The sequence below is a fragment of the Carcharodon carcharias genome, chromosome 20 (genome assembly GCF_017639515.1).
Source record: "Carcharodon carcharias isolate sCarCar2 chromosome 20, sCarCar2.pri, whole genome shotgun sequence".
In the NCBI taxonomy this organism is placed as follows: Eukaryota; Metazoa; Chordata; class Chondrichthyes; order Lamniformes; family Lamnidae; genus Carcharodon; species Carcharodon carcharias.
In genome coordinates this window covers 101,574,289-101,592,404 of record NC_054486.1, presented here as the reverse complement: position 1 = coordinate 101,592,404, position 18,116 = coordinate 101,574,289, and the positions used below count along the sequence as shown (strand labels likewise).

The following is an 18,116-nucleotide window of genomic DNA, read 5'->3' as shown; positions in this document are numbered from 1 at the left end:
TGTGTACAATCAATGCAAATCTGGTCTTTTAACTTTAGTTATGTTTGGAGAATTCACAAGTGGAGCTTTCGTGAGGGGGAAGAACCGTGAGAAACTTGGTTTGAATTTTTGTGACATGAATCCGTACATCCACACACTTTAAGTGAAATCGCCCTGTGCAGTAATAACGCCCAAATCTGCTGCCCATGTGTTAATTAGCGCCAAGTCCCATTCAGTCACCAGCCCTGTGCTCGCTGACCATAGTAGCTCCCAGTCACTGAATGCCTCCGTTTTAAAATTCTCGAGTTCAAATCTCTACATGGCTTTGCCCCTCGTATCTCTGTAATCTGCTCCATCCCTACAACCTGATCTCTGAGCTCCTCAAACTCTAGCTTATAGTGAGTTCTCCATTCACTTTGCCACAACACTGCTGGTAATCACTACCTTCCACTATTTATGCACTTTAGCATTGGAATCTACCTCTGCAAACCTCTCTGCCCCTGCTCCTTTCAAATCCTCCTTGACACCTGTCGCTATGACCAAGCTTTTAAGACAACCCCCCTAATATCTCCTTTCACTTGGTCCCATTTTTCTGACTGTGATGTGCTCTGGGATGTTTTCCTCTGTCAAAAGCTTGATAGATAAATGCAAGATGTTGCTTTGATTGAAACTGGATTTGACCATTTACATTCCCACTCTGCCCTATAGCCAACAGAAGAACAAAATCGTAATTACGGGCAGCCACCAGCTGAAGCTGTAGACCAGAAGTTCTACAAGAAGATAAGGATAGAGTCTTCTCACAAAACTTCCCCGTCACTTTCACCAAAATTTGGTAAAAACTCTAAATGCACATGGAAACTCTACTCCAGTGTCTCTGTGGCTGTTCCAAGTAACCAGGTATTCAACAATTGTATTTAGTGAAGTTAGTCATTGAAACGGTTCAAAGACTGAGGACCTTCAGTCAGGATCTGAGAGCCACTAGAGTTCTGTTGTCTGACAAGGAATGGGAACAAATCCCGCATTTGCTACCAGGCCATTTTAAAAGAAAAAGAATGAAAATTGATTAAATTGTTTTTTTTTCTCTGAGTAACAGATCATCCAGCTGTAACTGGGAGAAAGACATTTTGAAGTTTAATGCAAGATAATGAATTCCCATCGGGCACAAGAGAGTGTGTTTCAACAAGATTGGAAAAAAAAATCTTTCCTTTTCTAAATTAAAGTAGAAAGCAACCCCCCCCCCCGCCGTGTTCATTGCCAATTCTAAAATACTGGAAGTGCGCCGAATGCAGAATAAAGATGAGCAGGTTCTGGAAATATGTTTGACCGCCTTTAGACCCTTACTCCAGCAGAAAATAAACATTGTCATTTCAGCATGGGGAACGCTCTTTTCCCATCAGGAGTGAAGAAATACAGCTTAAATTAAGAGCTCATGTCCCCACAGTATTTTCAGTGTAATTACCTCTCACTATATATCCAGGCAGTAGTGAGCTGTGTTAGCTTTTTTTAAGAAGGATGCAAATGCGTTGGAAGCAGTTCAGAGGTTTACCAGACTAATATCTGGAATGGGTGGGTTGTCTTATGAGGAAAGGTTGGACAGGCTGGGCTTGTATCCGCTGGAGTTTAGAAGAGTAAGAGGCGACTTGATTGAACCATATAAGATCCTGAGGGGTCTCGGCAGGGTGGATGTGGAGAGGGTGTTTCCTCTTGTGGAAGAATCTAGAACTAGGGGTCACTGTTTAAAAATAAGGGGTCGGCCATTTAAAACAGAGATGAGGCGAAATTTTTTCACTCAGAGGGTTGAGAGTCTTTGGAACTCTCTTCCTGAAAAGGTGGTGGAAGCAGAGTCCTTCAATATTTTTAAGGCAGAGATGGATAGATTCTTGGGAAGCAAAGGGGTGATAGGTTATCGGCGGTAGGTGGGATGCAGATTTCAGGTTACTATCAGATCAGCCATGATCTTATTGAATGGTAGAGCAGGCTCGAGGGGCTGAATGTCCTACTCCTGCTCTTTGTTCGTATGTTGGTATGTAAGCTATTGGTTCCGTCCGAGATGCAGCTTGGAACGAATGCATCTGGTCTAGGCTTGCCCCTCACAGCCAGTGGTCTGGAGATATCCGAAACAATTTACTTTATATCATTAACATATGCCTCTATTCGATACCCCCTAAGGTTCCTCCAACTGGAAGCGAAGAGGATTAGATTTATCAAGTCAGTAGCTCTTCCTGGCCAAAGTCACTCAAGTTCAGGAGAAACTTTGTTACCCAGACAGTGGTCAGAATGTGGAGCTCGCTACTATAAGTAGTAGTCAAGGCAAATAATATAAACATATTTGAAGTGAAGCTAGATAAATACATGAGGGAGGAAAGAATAGAAGGATATGCTGATGGCATTGGATGAAGAGGCAGGAGAATGTGCAAGTGGCAGAAGAATAGGCACTGGCGTAGACCATTTGGGCCAAATGGACTTTCTGTGTGCTGTTCTATAAAGTTCTATATATATTGAATGGCTCCTCTAATTTTACAGAAAGATGGAGAGAGAGAAAAGTTCTTATGCACACGGTGAGAATTTTCTTGGTGAAGTTACATGGAGAAGGAGGAGTGGAGTGAATGATTTTTTTAAAGCTAAGGAGGAACAAGAGTTGGCAGTTCTGAAGACCAATGGATTACACTAATAAGATAAAATGACGAAAAACATGAAAGTCCATGATATAATCAGAGAGTGAGTGGATTGTAAAATTGGACCATAACTGTCAGCCATAGCTCTCCAGGTAGCTTTTTCACCTCTGAAATAAAAACAGAAATTGCGGTAAATACTCAGCAATTCTGGCAGCATCGGTGGAGAAAGAAACAGATTTAACTTTTCAGGATGATGACCCATTGACAGAAGCAGACATTGAGTATTTCCAGCATTTTCTGTTTTTATTTCAGATTTGCATCCTCTGCAGTACTTTACTCTTCTGAGTCAGTGGTGGGTTTAAGTCCAGCTGCAGAAGCTTGGGTGCATAATCTAGGCTTCCACTGCAGTGCAGTACAGAAGGAGTGCTGCACTGTTGGAGGTGTCGTCTTTCTCAGTCATCCTGAAGTTATTTGTTGGTGAAGGAAGTCCGGTTTGGAACGTGCTGGTTGGCAGATGAGACGTTAAACCGAGACCCCGTCTGCCCTCTCAGGTGGACAAAAACGATTCAATGGCACTATTTAGAGGAAGAGTGGGTCAGGTCTTCCCGGTGTCCTGGCTAATATGTATTACTGAACAGGCTATCTGGGCATTTATCACATTGCTATTTGTGGGAGCTTGCTGTGCTTAAGTTGGCTGCGGTGTTGCCAACATAACCACACCGCCTGTCATAATCTGCAACTTCAAAGGAGTAAATAAGAAGACGGTTTCCAACCTAGAAGTGAAGGTGAGCAAAAAGGTGAGTCACTGTTTACTGTGTTCAATTACTCTTCATTCATTAGGGAAAAGGTTAATTATAGAGGCGACTTCAATCACAATGTTCTTTCTCTTTGTGCGCAGTTTAAACTGGATTGTAACTTGACAGCAGTGTCAATATTTTCACAGCTCTATAAACATCAAAACAGATGTCAAAATAGCATTTACATAATCCACCCAGGGAAACAAATACCTTAAGGGCGGAATTTTATGGCTCTTCACGCTGGTGGGATTTTCCGGTCCCGCTGAATTCAATGGACCTTTGAACAGCTCGCCGCATTTTATCGGCGTGACGGGGCTGTAAAATTCCGCCCGAGGTTTCAAAAATGCTCTTGCATTTCTTCTGCACATCTTTTTTGCGCTACAATGTTAGCTCTGAGCAAGTGGCAACAACAATTTTGCATTTGTATGGCACAAGCAAAACCAAACTTCATCCGCAAAGCTGCCCTGCCCTCTTTTTGTTTGGAAAAAGGCAAGTGATTCCTATTCCGAAAGGCTGTCAGCTGTCATCCTCCTGCAATAGCAGGACCTCTGATGCGTGAGGAGCATCTGACCAGCAGCTGTTAGCAAAGCATACAATGCGAAGCAGGGATACATCCAGCAGGAGATCGCATCAAATGGAGGCCCTTCAGCTGAATGCTAATATGCTTTATTCCAGGACAGGTGCTCTGAGCTGAGCAGCCTAACCCACCAAGAAATAATTTTTTTCCTTGCCCTGAATTTTTTGATATAATCAATACAACAGAATTAGAAAAGATAAGCCTAAGGGAAGAAAAAGAACTTGCATTTATATAGCGCTCTTCATGACCTCAGGGTGTCCCAAAGCACTTTACAGCTAATGAAGTATAGTCACTGTTGTAATGTAGTCAATTTGTGCACAGCAATTCCCATGCAGCAATTTGATAAATAACCCTCTATTTTAGTTGCTTATTGAATTATAAATATTGGCCAAGACACTGAGAGAGATCCCCTGCTCTTCTTTGAATAGTGCGCTGAGGACTTTTTATCATCCACCTTCATCGATATTGCCTCAGTTCTGGCAATATCCTTGTCAATCAATTTTGCACTCTCCTGTGCCTCTATATCTATTCTGGAATGTGGGGGCCAGAATATTGCACAGTAGCTCTAAATGTGGTCTAACCAAGGTTCTATACAAGTTTAACTTTTCAATTCTATTTCTTTAGATGGGGACACTTGAAGGAACATTGAGAATGACAGCAAAGAATAGCAGCTATAGAATATAAGGGATGCACTAATTTATGCAGAAAAAGCATCTCAGCGACGGGTTATATTTCCCTGGGTGTAAAGTTAAATAAAAATCATTGTCCTAATCTGTCATGAATCTTCAGTCCTCGTTGTACCTTGGGGTATTGTTACAATCTGATTATGGACCGTTAACATTTAAAGTGAAATCTCTATGCCTTGTAGTATTCAATCGAACTATGCCACAAGATTTCACTTTTTTTTAACAAAACACAATCTTTATTGTATATAGAACAAATTAAGCAAAGCACATACAATTAAGTCAACACCATGGTTTATACCCACATATGCTAGGCCCCTCGGTTTACTTCTTACTTCCCTCAAGAATTCTCTCATTGTTAATAATATGTTATATGTTATGGTATTTTAAAGTGATTTACTTCTACAGGGAACAACCATAACCGCTCCACAGTCGGCTGGAAACTATCTTTAATTCTCCTCAGCTCCAGCTATTTTCAGAGATAAGACTTTCATTTACTACCTCTTGACTGTGGATGCCTCTGTCTCTTGTTCTCGTTGCCCTCAATACTTCCAAGCTAATCTGCTGGTTGCTTTCTTTGCCACAAGACTTTGTGAGGACCACTATAAGTTCTTCCACTAGTTTCAGGCTAGGAAATCTTCCAGCTTCCAGACTAAGCCTCAGCTACCTTATACACAGTGAATGATGAAGTTAGTTTTTTACTCTTCTTATAGTGCAGGTCTATCTAATTACCATTTGCTTTGGCTATCTTCTCTCATTGAGCTGCAAACTGCACACACCAATTCTAATTAAGCTGCAACTACCACTGAGCTTGGATGGCGCTGCATCCCTTTATATAGTTCAATCAGTTTCAGTCTGCCCAGAGGTTTTGGTTTCCAAATCTCAGGTTCAGTTTCTGTTTGATTACAAACAGGGAGGGTCAGTTTCCTTTCTATGTTGCCCTGTGTATTTCTGTTTAAGTCTCTGTTTTCCGTTAGGTCATGCATTGGTTAAGTTTCTCCACCTGCTGTTTGATAGCTCTATCTCTTCTATTCTGACTTTTTACGTTCAATAACCTCCCACTTTGTTTGCGTTGCATTTAACCCCATTTTCTACAGTTAAAACTTTAATTCTTAAACCACAAGTTACATTCTAAAAATAAAAGGTATATTCTAAAATACATGAACCACGAACTTGATATGTGCAACAGTATGAGTTTGGTATAAAACCGAAACTGCTGGAAAAACTCAGCAGGCCTGGCAACATCTGTGGCAAGAGAAACTTCCTCAGCCTGAAGAAGAGTCATATTGGGCTTGAAACGTTAACTCTGTTAGTCTCGCCACAGATGCTGCCAGACCCGCTGAGTTTTTCCAGCATTTTCTGTTTTTATTTCAGATTTCCAGCATCCGCAGTTTTTTGGTTTTTTCTTAGTATGAGTTTGGTGTCTGGGGGGTGAATGGAGTTAGCTTAAAGCTCATTAGGCCATAGTGGAGTGAAACCAGTGCCATGTTAACATCCGAGCTTTGCTTCCATCTGCTAATGGAGTCTCCTGCTGGGAATCAGTAGCCGAGTAGCGAGAAGGGAGGGGGACTTCGAGGCATCTGGGGATGTACATAATGGTAAGCGGTTAGCAGTGGAGTCCATCGCAGTCAGGGGAGGAGGAAGTGGGGGTGGGAGGAAAGGTCCTAGGTTTCCTCATCAGGCCTGCAGCACTCTAGCTCCTCCCAATTCTACAAAGGAAACCTTTTAAAAAAAAATCAGAAAAATTGGCTGTCTGAGGTCTGGTTCATGTTTACCTGAGGCCTGTATTGGGTGAAGATATAGGCAACGTCCATTCAGATCCACCCTGGGGTCTGAAAGGCATCATCATTTGTGGTGTCCAAAACCTTATTATAAAAATGGCAAGGGTCAAAGGGAAGAATGCCACCTCCATTTTAGGGATGGGCAATAAATGCTGGCCTAGCTAGTGACGCCTACATCCTCTGAATGAATAAAAAGAAAATTCTGAGTCCACCCTCTTCCCCCCAACATGTCCTTTCCTCCTCAGGCTCTGATGGGCATGGACAGTGTCCTTCAGTTTTACACTCAAGAATTTAAACCTCGGGGGGATTGTTTCAGATTGTAGTTCCCGGCTTCAGTGGTGGAGTGGGTGGGTGGGGCAGGGGAAGCGGGGTGTTAAGCTACAGATAATCAGGCAGGACAGTTGATTAGCACCCAGCACAGCTCTCATTAATGACCTTAGCTGACTGAATCCAGTGATTTGAAATACGGAGAAATAAATTGTGAATACATCTTCAAAACTTTACAACAGCTTTCATCTCATAATGGAACAGCAGAAATAGCAATGTATGTTTTTTTTTGCTTCAGCTTGTTTCTTATTCTAACAATTGCCCTAAAATAGCTGAGATCATCAGTCAGCCGCAGTGTCAAGAGACAGCCCGCGTCACCAGCTTGTTAATGATGGCTTAATGTGATGGAAAAAACATTTTGCCCTTTCGACTTCAAAGTCAGTCAAGTACATGACTCAAATGGCAAAATAAACACAGCACTGGGGTATATTTCATAGCTTTTAAGGGGCTTAATCTTAGTTGCCTTGTATTTTTTTGGTAGGTCTAAATTAAAAGGTATTCAAACATCACTACTTATTGGAACTTGTGTGATCATTCTCAGTTTCATCCTTCTTTTCTGGGTTTTATTATAATCTACCAGAGTGCTTACTAATCTTTTGCACTCAGCCCCGGTTCAGTAGGTAACACTCTTGCCTCTGGGGTTGTGGGTTCAATTCCCGCACTAGGAGCACATGGTCTAACACTGAAGCGCATCACTGATGGAGTGCTGCACTGTCAGTGAAGTTTTCTTTTGGCTGAGACAAGTCCCAATGTTCAAGGAGTGCAGTGTTTCTGGTTTTACTCCAAGCACCGACCATTCCCTTCAGATACCACCCCTGTATCCACTAAATTAAATTTTGTCCCAGGTCCTCCAATACCTCCAATTTAAAATTCTCATCCTTGTCTTTAAATCCCTTAATGATCTTTGCACATTCAGTCTGTTACCACTCCTCTTGAATTCTCCGGTCCTCCGACTCTGCTCTCCTGTACATGCTGCCTTTCCATTGTCCCCATCATTGGCAGTCCTGAATTCAGCTGTCCGGGCCCCAAAGTTCTGCAATGTCCTCGCTACACCGCTCCGCCTCCCTACTTCTCTCCTTTTAGACCCTCCTTAAAACCCGGCACTTTGACCAAGCTGTTGATCACCCTCCTTTGGCATTCCTGATGCCTCTGTGAAGCACCCGGGGACTTTACCTCTATGTTAAATGTGCTGTGTCAATGCGTTTGCTGTAATTATTGCACCCGCCCATTTAGGCACCCAAAAGCCCCACCTCGTCCCAGAATTCTGACAACCCCAGAAAGGGGAAAAGCTGGGTGGATGAGGGATCTGTCTGCTAATGGACCTTGGTTGAAAGACCTTCCAGGACCCTAAGATTTTCCAGTTGACAGTGCTTTCCTCAGAGCAGTATTGACCCCCGACCAATATGAACATCAACATCCATTAGTGTGTAATTTCAAGCATTTGATACTATCTTCTCTCCTTGTACAGCTGTGAGGAGCCAGAGCAGTTACATTGGCAGCCAGGAATTTGCTATTCCAAGCTGTTTAGATCAGCTTGTTTCTTGATGTTCTTCACTTGATGGGTCAATAGTTGTGCCAAACGGAACTCCCTAGATTGCTGCATGTGCCAGATATTTGGCAGCTTGTTTTCTCCCATTTGGGAATGGTAGCATACTGGTAATGTTACTGACTAGTGATCCACAGACACAGACTACCACTCTAGAGACATGAGTTCAAATCCCACCGTGGCAGCTGAGGGAATTTAAGTTCAATGAATAAGTCTGGATTTAAAAAACTCATTTCAGAAGTGATGATCATGAAACAAATTAGCAATGCGGCTGGCCCTTAACTGCCCTCTGAAATGGCCTTACAAGCCTATTAGTTGTATCAAACCACTATAGAAAAGTCAAGAAAGAATAAAACTGGATGAACCACTGGCATTGACCGAGGCAATAGAAATGACAAAGGTACACTCGGCCTTATCGACCCTGCAAAGTCCTCCTCACTAACATCTGGGGCCTTGTGCTAAAATTGAGAGAGCTTTCCGACATACCAGTCAAGCAACAACGTCACATAGTCATATTTGTCAAATCATTATTTACTGCGAACGTCCAAGACTCCAACACCTTCCTTAGCATTCCCTGTCCCACCATCAAGACATGACATAGCTACCAGGGGTGGCGGCACAGAGATATACAGCCAGGAGGGACTGTCCCTGGGCGTTCTCAACATTGACTCTGGACCCTATGAAGTCTCATGGAATCAGTTCAAACATGAGCAAGGGAACTTGTGGCTGATTATGACCAATTTCCTCTGTCAGCTGATGTACTCCTCCAAGTTGAACACCACTTGGAAGAAGCACTGAGGGTGACAAGGGCACAGAAAGTACGTTGGGTGGGAGACTTCAATGTCCATCACCAAGAGTGGCTAGATAGCCACACTACTGATCAACTTCTAAAGGACATATCTGCCAGGCTAGGCCTGCAGCAGGCGGTGAGGGAAGCAAAAAGAGGGAAAAACCTACTTGACCTTTCCCTTACCAATCTACCTGTTGCTTTTATCCATGACTGTGTTAGTAGGAGTGACCACCGCACAGTCCTTGTGGAACTAAGTTCCATCTTGACGCCAAGAATGCCCTCCACTGTGTTGTCTGGCACTATAACAACATGCCAAATTGGATAGACTCAGAATAGATTTGGCAACTCAAAACTGGGCATCCATGAGGTGCTGTGAGCCATCAGTAACAGTAGAATTATTTTCAATTGCAATCTGTTACCTCATGGCCCAGCATATCACTCATACTATCATTACCATCAAGCCAGATTCAATGAGCAGTGCAAGAGAGCATGCCAGAAGCAGCACCAAGAATGCCTAGAACTGAGGTGCCAAACTGGTGAAGCTACAACACAGTGAAAGGAGCATGGGGGAGACGTGATGGTGTAGTGATATTGTCACTGGACTGGTGATCCAGAGACCCAGGGTAATGCTCTGGGGAACCAGGGTTCAAAACCATGGCATCTGGTGGAATTTGAACTCAATAAAAATCTGGAATTAAGAAGTCTAATGATGACCATGAAACCATTGCCAATTGTTGTAAAAAAAAAACCCATCACTAATGTCCTGTATGGAAGGAAATCCGCTCTCCTTACCTGGTGACTCCAGGTATATGTGACTCCAGATCCACAGCCCCACGGCAATGTGATTGACTTTTAAATGCCCTCTGAACAAGGGCAATTAGGAATGGCATAAAAGAAAATGCAATAGACAGAACTAACGATCCCACAGCCAACATCATTCTGACATCATCTCCACTGTAGCACTGAAAACTCCTGCTCCAGCACTAGCCAAGCTATCCAGAACAGTTACAACAATGTGGAAAATTGCCCAGGTATGACCTGTCCATGAAAAGCAGTGTCTTCCTTACAGTCAGTGAAGTACTTTTGATGTGTAGGAAACACAGCCAATTTGCACACTGCAAGCTCCCACAAACAGCAATGATAACGATTAGATAACTTGTTTTTGTGATGCTGTCTGAGACATAAATATTGGTCAAGACATCAAGATATGTCCCCTGCTATTCTTAGAAATAGAGCCATGGGATCTTTTACATCTTTTACCGAGAGGGCAGAAGTCACCTTGGTTTAGCATTTCATCCAAAAAGCAGCACTATATTCATACTTATATATGTAACCAACAAACCTCTGACTCAGAGGCGAGAGTGCTACCCACAGGGCCAAGTCTGGCACAAGTACAGTTCTAAACTTTTGTTCATTTCCCAATCCATCCAGAGCCACCTTCCACTCTGTCTCTACAACACCCACAGCCCTACATGCGAGCGTGCATTGCCAACTCTAGCCTCCGCTATGTCTCTTCTTTTGATCATCATTTTCTGATCTTTGTGCTGTTACAGGTGGAGGTATTATACAGTTCTGTAAACACCTCACCATCACCAATGGTGGAGCTGGCTCCAAGATCAGGTACTCCTGCCGCAGAAAGGCACTTGCCTGCAGATTTGGCCCGTGTCTTTCCAACAGTTTGCTGGAAGGAGTTGTGTGAACAGCAGATCTGTGAATGATCATCACAGTCGTGCATGTTACAAGATCTGTACAGATTGGAGTTTGTGTATTATTTTATTCATAAATAAATCTAGACAGTGGTTTAGCCTGTGCAAAGTCTGGTCATGTTGTGAATATTTACTATCTACCACATGGCCAGCAATAGCAAGCATCCTGCGGTAAAAACCCTTGTGATTGGATTACATGAATTAAACAATCAGAGAGGAAAAGAGGCAGGTTCACTTGTGGTGGATCATAGCCCAGATTTTACAATTGGTCTTATCTGAAGACTATTTGAAGTGAGCAGCTTGATGGAGGTGGGAAAAAGGCCCAAACTATAACTATTGCCTCCTGAAGGGGAATAGGCTCAGTCTGGCCCCATGGTGTGCTTTACAGTCACATCCATACCATACCCCAGTAACATTTGCAGCTATGTTTACACCGATGCAACCATGACAGGACAACAACAATACAACTTGTCTTCATCTCAAGGATTAAAATAATTGACAGCACAAAAATGCAATGTCAGCACTTTCTTTCTTCCTCGGTTTCGCTGGTCACATTGAATCATAGAATGATAGAGCATAGAAAGAGGCCATTCAGCTGATTATATCTGTGCCGGCTCTTTGAAAGAGCTATCCAAATAATCCCTTGCTCTTATTCCATAGCCCCGCAGGATTTTCCCCTCCAGGTATTTATCCTTTTGAAAGCTACTGCTGAATCTGTTTCCATCACCCTTTTAGGCAGTGTCCTTCAGATCATGACAATTTGCTGTGTAATTTTTTTTTATCTTTATGATGTCTCTGTTGCTTTCCTACAAGAATGAATAGTTGCTCTGCCTCTTTGATTCCGGCACTGCCATCAATATGACACAATTTGGCACATATTTTACTTTCTCTCTGAATAAAGGTTTACTTCTTTAATTTTCATACACTTTTCAATGGATCCAATCTGCACAACTGATATTAAACCGATTTGTGGAAAGGGAAACAGGCCAGTCACCATAAGGTTCCGTGCTGACTTCTCAAACGGTCAAAAGTCCAGTGAAGAGGCATACCTCTCATTCAGTTACGGACTGCCCGTCTATGAAAATGTTGATTTATTGAAAGAGCTCCTTCTTGCTGTAAAGGCCCCTTAAGGAGATTGTGTTCCCTCAGCTTGAAGACATAATGTTCCTTGGGCAGCACTTACAATCCACTTAACAATCATAGAAAAACATCAGAGACCCAAAGGTGCAGGCATTCCCATTGTTTAATAACCTCAAATCCACAGCAGCAAATGCAAAGAGTTCGCCATTAATGACATCGAGATCCTCGAGTTGATGATCTCAGGAGATAGATTACAATGGGAAGATTACAAATTGCCATTTAAATCAGATTGAGCTGCACTTGGAGGGTTTATAAAACTGAGCAAATCGCAAATTCTAATTTTATTCTTGTTGCTTTGATTCCTTTGTAACTGAGGAAAGGCTGAATAGACAAACTTGAGAAACCGGGCTCAGGTGGCAGAGCAGCTTGCTGCTGGGCTCTAAGGGGAATGAGCACCGTTGGCTGAATGGCATTTTCAAGCTCTGAGCTTTCCATTCTCATCACAAGTACTGTTCACTGTAAGAGCAAGGAGAAAGATGGAGCTGCACAGGGATGGGGCCATATGCCAGTAACAGAGCTGTCCATGGTGCCACCTTTTGGATGAAGCCCCATCTGCCCTCTTATGCAAACGCAAAAGATCCAATGGCACTGTTCGAAGAAGAGCAAGAGAATTCTCCTCAGTGCTTTGGTCCAATTTTTATCCCTCAACAACATGAATAAAGTCTGAAATGAAAACAGAAAACGCTGGGAAAACTCAGCAGCTCTGGCAGCATCTGTGGAGAGAGAAACAGAGGTAACATATCAAGTCCTCTGAAGAAGAGTCATACGGACTTGAAATGTTACCTCTGTTTCTCTCTCCACAGATGCTGCCAGACCCACTGAGTTTTTTCCAGCATTTTCTGTTTTTATTTCAGATTTCCAGCATCCATTAGTATTTTGCTTTTATCTTAGTAACTAGTAAGGTCTGGGACATTTGTTTCATTGTCTGCTTGTGTGATCTTGCTGTGTCCAAACTGGCTGCTCCAGTTCCTACATTACAAGAGTGACAGCAATTCAAAGACACTTCATTGGCTGTAAAATGATTTTGGATGTCCTAAGGTGATATATAAATGAAAGTCCTTCCTTCTTCCTTTCTTAAATAGAGTGGTACAAAAGACAGTTAAAGACAATTAGCTGCCAGTCAAATTAATTTATTCAACAGACTTTGTACTGTCATGCTTGGACACTGACCCAAGACATGGGTCACTAATTTTTTTGGATATAAATTGTTTTTCTCTGCATTAAGTCCGCATTGTGTTAGGAAACACATCATTAAACACTAAGTCTAACACCAGAGAACCTATTGTACCATAAACTAGCTGTATGATAAAGGACAATGGAGGTTGTCTATTTTATTCCATTTCAAAAATATTTACTGATTAATTCTGTTACTATTACCACAGTTATTAATATTCCATGTGCACAATTCATTTAGATGAGCACTAGTCATCAAAGTCACACTTATCCAAGTTTGAGAGTGATGGATTTTTATCAGGCAATGGTGTTAGGGGAATATAGAATGGAGATGGGTGCATGGAATTAAGATACAGATCAGGCATAATCTAACTGAATGGTGAAAGAGGCTCGAGGGGCTGAAAGGAATATAGGAACAGGAGTAGGCCTGAGTCATTTAAAGGTGCGGATGTAAATATTCCTTTTCAATTCTATCCCATTGTCCTGCCCAATTTCACTCGACAGTCTCCTGATTAAACTATAAAAAGGTTTTACAATTAGATGCTCCCATGGATGGGTTTTAACACAGGAGCATGAGTTGAAATTAGGTGAAAAGGTTGTTACTACTTTTGACGTTTTTTTTTTACTTTGACTTTATTTTACTCACATTTACTTTGTCTTAAGACATCACACAGGGAAATTTAGGCTTTTACTCTATTAGGGCTTTGAAGAAGGAAGACAGGAAAAGGTCGTTCAACATGCTTCAAAATGAGAATGTTAACCTGAAATAAAATGAGATTCATTTTCAAAGCTACTCGTATTGGTTAAATTGAATTACACAGCTGTATCCACACCTCTACAATGAACAACGGGTATCCAAGAGTCAGGAGTGGGAGGATAATTAGTTCTCACAGCGTCAGTGATATCTCCATGACAACCACTGTAAATATTAGTGTACAGGACCATAGCATCACAAGGTAACTACAGACTCGCAACGTTAACTCTTTTTTTCTCTCCACAGATGCTGTTAGACCTGCTGAGTTTTTCCAGCATTTTCTGTTTTTGTTTCAGATTTCCAGCATCTGCAGTATTTTGCTTTTATCTACAGATTCTTTAGTGGATTTTCGTTTGATGGTGGGCAAAGCTTCCCAATATTGAGCAGTTTGTGTGTGATTTCCAGCGATCACCACACAGTTGTCAAAACATGGCCTCAACGCAAGGCAGTTTTCGCATCTCACTTGTTAAGCCCGACAACTGAATTACTCATATGAGTGAACGCAACCAGGTGAAAAGAAAGGAAGACTTGCACTTATATGGTGCCTTCCACTGCTTTAGAACATCCCAAAGTACTTTGCAGCCAATGAAGTACTAGAAGCGTAGCCACTGTTGTATTGTAGGAAATGCAACAAACTATTTGTGCACAGCAAGGTCCCAGAAACAGTAATATAATAACGACCAGATGATCTGTTTAAGTGATGGAGGTTGAGGGGTAAATATTTAACAGGACAATGAGGAGAATTCTCTTACTCTTCTTCGAAATAGTGCCATGGAGTTTTTCACGTCTACCAAAGAAGGCAGCAAGGGCCTCAATTTAATGTCTGATCGGAAAGATGGCATCTCAGACAGTGCAGCACTCCCTCAGTTCTGCACTGGAGTGCCAGCTTAGACTTTGTTCTCTAGTCAGTGGAGTGGGATTTAAACCCCATGAATTCTGGCTTAGCGACAAATGTGCTAAAATTTGAATCACAGCTGGCACTATATACTGGTTTTGATGTGAATCCTGCAATCCCCACTGCAAATCAGTGAAGCAGTGAAGCAAATCCGGACTATTGTGAGCCCTTGTTAAGGCCTTGTTAAAGACTAATTATAAGCCTGCTAGATTTCCAAATGGTCCTCACCTCAGTCTTGGAGACGGGCATTTGGTCAATTCCTTTGGTTATAGAAGCCCAGGATCTGGCTGTTAGCATGCAGGCAAAGAGTGGATATAAGTCTCCGGCTCCCAGACGCTTGCTGTACATCTCAATGCCTTTCATGTCGGTTCTAATCAGAGAATGCCACAGGTGACAATAGTCGAGACGGAACTCCTCTGTCAAGTTCTGGACAAAACCAAGAATAAAACAGAGGTCAGGAGAAACAGGCCATAATTAGAACTGAGCATCATTTTATCTACAGAAGTGTCATCAGTAGCTAACTCTGCTTTATCACACAATAGGTTTTAGCATCTGTACACAGAATTTACAGCAAAGAAACAGGCCCTCAGCCCAACTGGTTTATATTGGTGTCTGAACTCCACATAAGTTTCCACCCAAGTCCTTGTTGTTTAACTATCTGCACACCCATCTATTCCTTTTTCCTTATGTACTCATCGAACCTCCCCTTGAAGGTATCCATACTACTATCCACAACCACTTTGTCCTGCAGCATGTTCCACATTCTAACCACCTAAAAACATTTCTAGTGAATTCTTTGTTGGATTTATTAGTTTCTATCTTATATTGATAGCAAAAAAACAAAAACAAAATACTGTGGATGCTGGAAATCTGAAATAAAGTTCCGAAGAAGGTTCATTTTGTACTTGGCACGTTAACTCTGTTTCTCTCTCCACAGATGCTGCCAGACCTGCTGAGATTTTCCAGCGTTTTCTGTTTTCATTATATTGATGACACGAGATTCCTGATGACATGAGATCCTGGATTCTTCCATTTTCTCCACTTCTCTGAGTTCATGCTTAATGTCAAACATATGGACAATTCTCCTCCAGCAGCATTAATGGAACAAAGATGTGCACTTTTCCAGACCAGTGAACAACCCATCAGATTCAAGGGATGCAAAAACCAGGTGCAATGCATAAAAAAACTGGTGTCAACAAAATTGCTGTCAACATGATTTATCTAGTTGTTATTTTTGCATCTTACCCTAACTCAAGGGTTCAAACATTTGCATTAATGGCTAGTGATGTATGCACAGACCAATAGGGAGCTCAGCTGTCATCAACTGGAAGATGCAGCCTGAACTTAAATGAGGGTATATCCAAAACTAGGTTATGACTAATGAGAAAGCAGTCAATCTGTGTAACAGGCTCATAGGAAGGTGGAGGAAACAGTTAGTATCGATTCATCTAAATGCAAATGAGAAAATGATATTTTGGAATACAGTGTGAGTAATTTGAGACAAGGGGTGGAATCGCCCCAGATTTGCACTAAGTGCGGTAGCACCCGGATAAAATGATGTTTTACCCGCCAGAAGCGATGGCGGATTTTCATGCCGTATCGTCCCAAAGCCACCATATTTTTTATGCGTTCCTGGGAAACACGCCATTTCCATGGTGGGTGGGCTCCGATTCGCCTGCCATGCTGTCACCTCGCCGCTTCATCACACCAGGCACCACATTTAAAGCCCAACCGCGCTCAGTGCTTCCAGTCCAGACTGCAGCAAAGAAGACAAGGCTCCGAAAGGCAAGAAGACTGCAGCCCTCGAGCGCTCTTTGGGCATCGTGGAGGCCCGCTGTGATGTCCTCTACCCCCGCTCTGGCCGCAGGAGGGGCAGCAACATTACCACTCCGGCTTGGTAGGCGATGGCGGTGTTGATCAGTGCTAATCCTGCACAGAAGAGGCCATCCAATGCAGATAGAGGATGAATGATCTCATCCATACAGCCAGGGTATGGCAACCATCTCAGCACTCTACCCTCACACACTCAAGCCCATCACAAGTTCACTGGCATCTCCCACACTGCCGGCCCAAGGGACATCACCACTCGGTCTCTCACATCTGCCCTCACATGTCCATCTGGCCTCATCTCCTATGGAGACTGCCTCCTCAGGCATCACTATCTTGAGACCACTTGCGCAGATAAACATGTGCCCCCCACACACACCCTGGGATACCCTCCTTCCCCAGTTGAGACCTTGTCTTGCAGCCTCTTCCATTGCTTGAGGCCACTTGTCCCCCTTTCCCAAGCAAGACCTTGCCCTGCAGCCGTTGAGGAGCCACCCACATATGACTGATCTGGTAGGCAGAGACCTGACGTGAGCCCCCCTAAAAGTGATGTGGTGCTGTCTATGAAGCCCGGCGCTGGTGACTGCGAGTGCTGACTGAATCGAGATAGGCAAACAAACCTCGATGTCCTGAGTGAAGTGCAGCTCGCCAAGTGCACGTTGCTTATGTGCTGTTGTGAAACACGTTGGCACATTTTCCTGGACGATCCAGCAAATGGGAGGGCGGGGGGATGAGTCCGGCGGGCTGGCCTAATAAGGATATGCTGATGTATTACAATGAGGTTCCTGACATCTGAAGCCGGGGAACGCAGCCCGCCATCAGTGGGCTGAGCAGATGACCGTGAAGCGGTTTTGCGCCGTCATGAAACCAATCGTGCCATTTCGTCCGCTCATGCCACCGAACGCGCCAGACTCCGGCGGGCACAGAAAATCCCGGCCAAGGTATGTGGTGACTGTAGCTTGCTTGGGAGATACAAATGACTTTGACCCTATGGTTCCCAAAGTCCACCACCTGGGTTTATCATCACCTCATAAGCTGGATTTTGCTACGACCGTTGGAAACACGATGTCAGGCTCAAGCCCAGGTTGTGGAGGTCATACAGGATATCAGTCGCAACAAATTAAGGAGCTACCTCTGGGACCCCCATCGAATTAAGGATGGTAGCTGAACAGGGAGGGCCAATAGGAAGACCTACAGCAATATCCAGCCAGCAGTCCCAACAGGAAAAGTGAATGCTGCCCATGTAGGTAGAAGAAAATGAAGGAACCTGAAGAATTGTAAAAGTGTGAAAAAAAAGTGGGCCACACCAGCCAAGCCATCAGTGTGGAGGGGGAAAACAGGAGGACCAGGGGGGAGGATATTTAAAGGAAGCATTACTGATTCCTTGGCCTTCCTTTGGGAGGATACTTATAAGTGGCGGCAGGGCTTTGTCTTCAGTGGCGAGGGAGTTCCATCCACCATCGGGAAGATCCTGGTGGTGTCACCAATTAACCCAAAGTAGGGACTTAAGTGGATCGTCCCAGAGC

General features: G+C 43.3%; 1 protein-coding gene across 8 annotated transcripts in view; it reads right to left on the bottom strand.

Moving 5' to 3' along the window:
* adck1 (aarF domain containing kinase 1) overlaps positions 1 to 18,116 on the bottom strand; it is a 514,542-nt gene that overhangs the window by 104,965 nt on the left and 391,461 nt on the right. For all 8 annotated transcript variants that reach the window (XM_041215327.1, XM_041215330.1, XM_041215326.1 and 5 more), the window contains one exon: positions 14,992 to 15,189. In XM_041215327.1, coding sequence (XP_041071261.1) covers positions 14,992 to 15,189 — 198 coding nt within the window. The remainder of the gene's footprint in view (positions 1 to 14,991; positions 15,190 to 18,116) is intronic.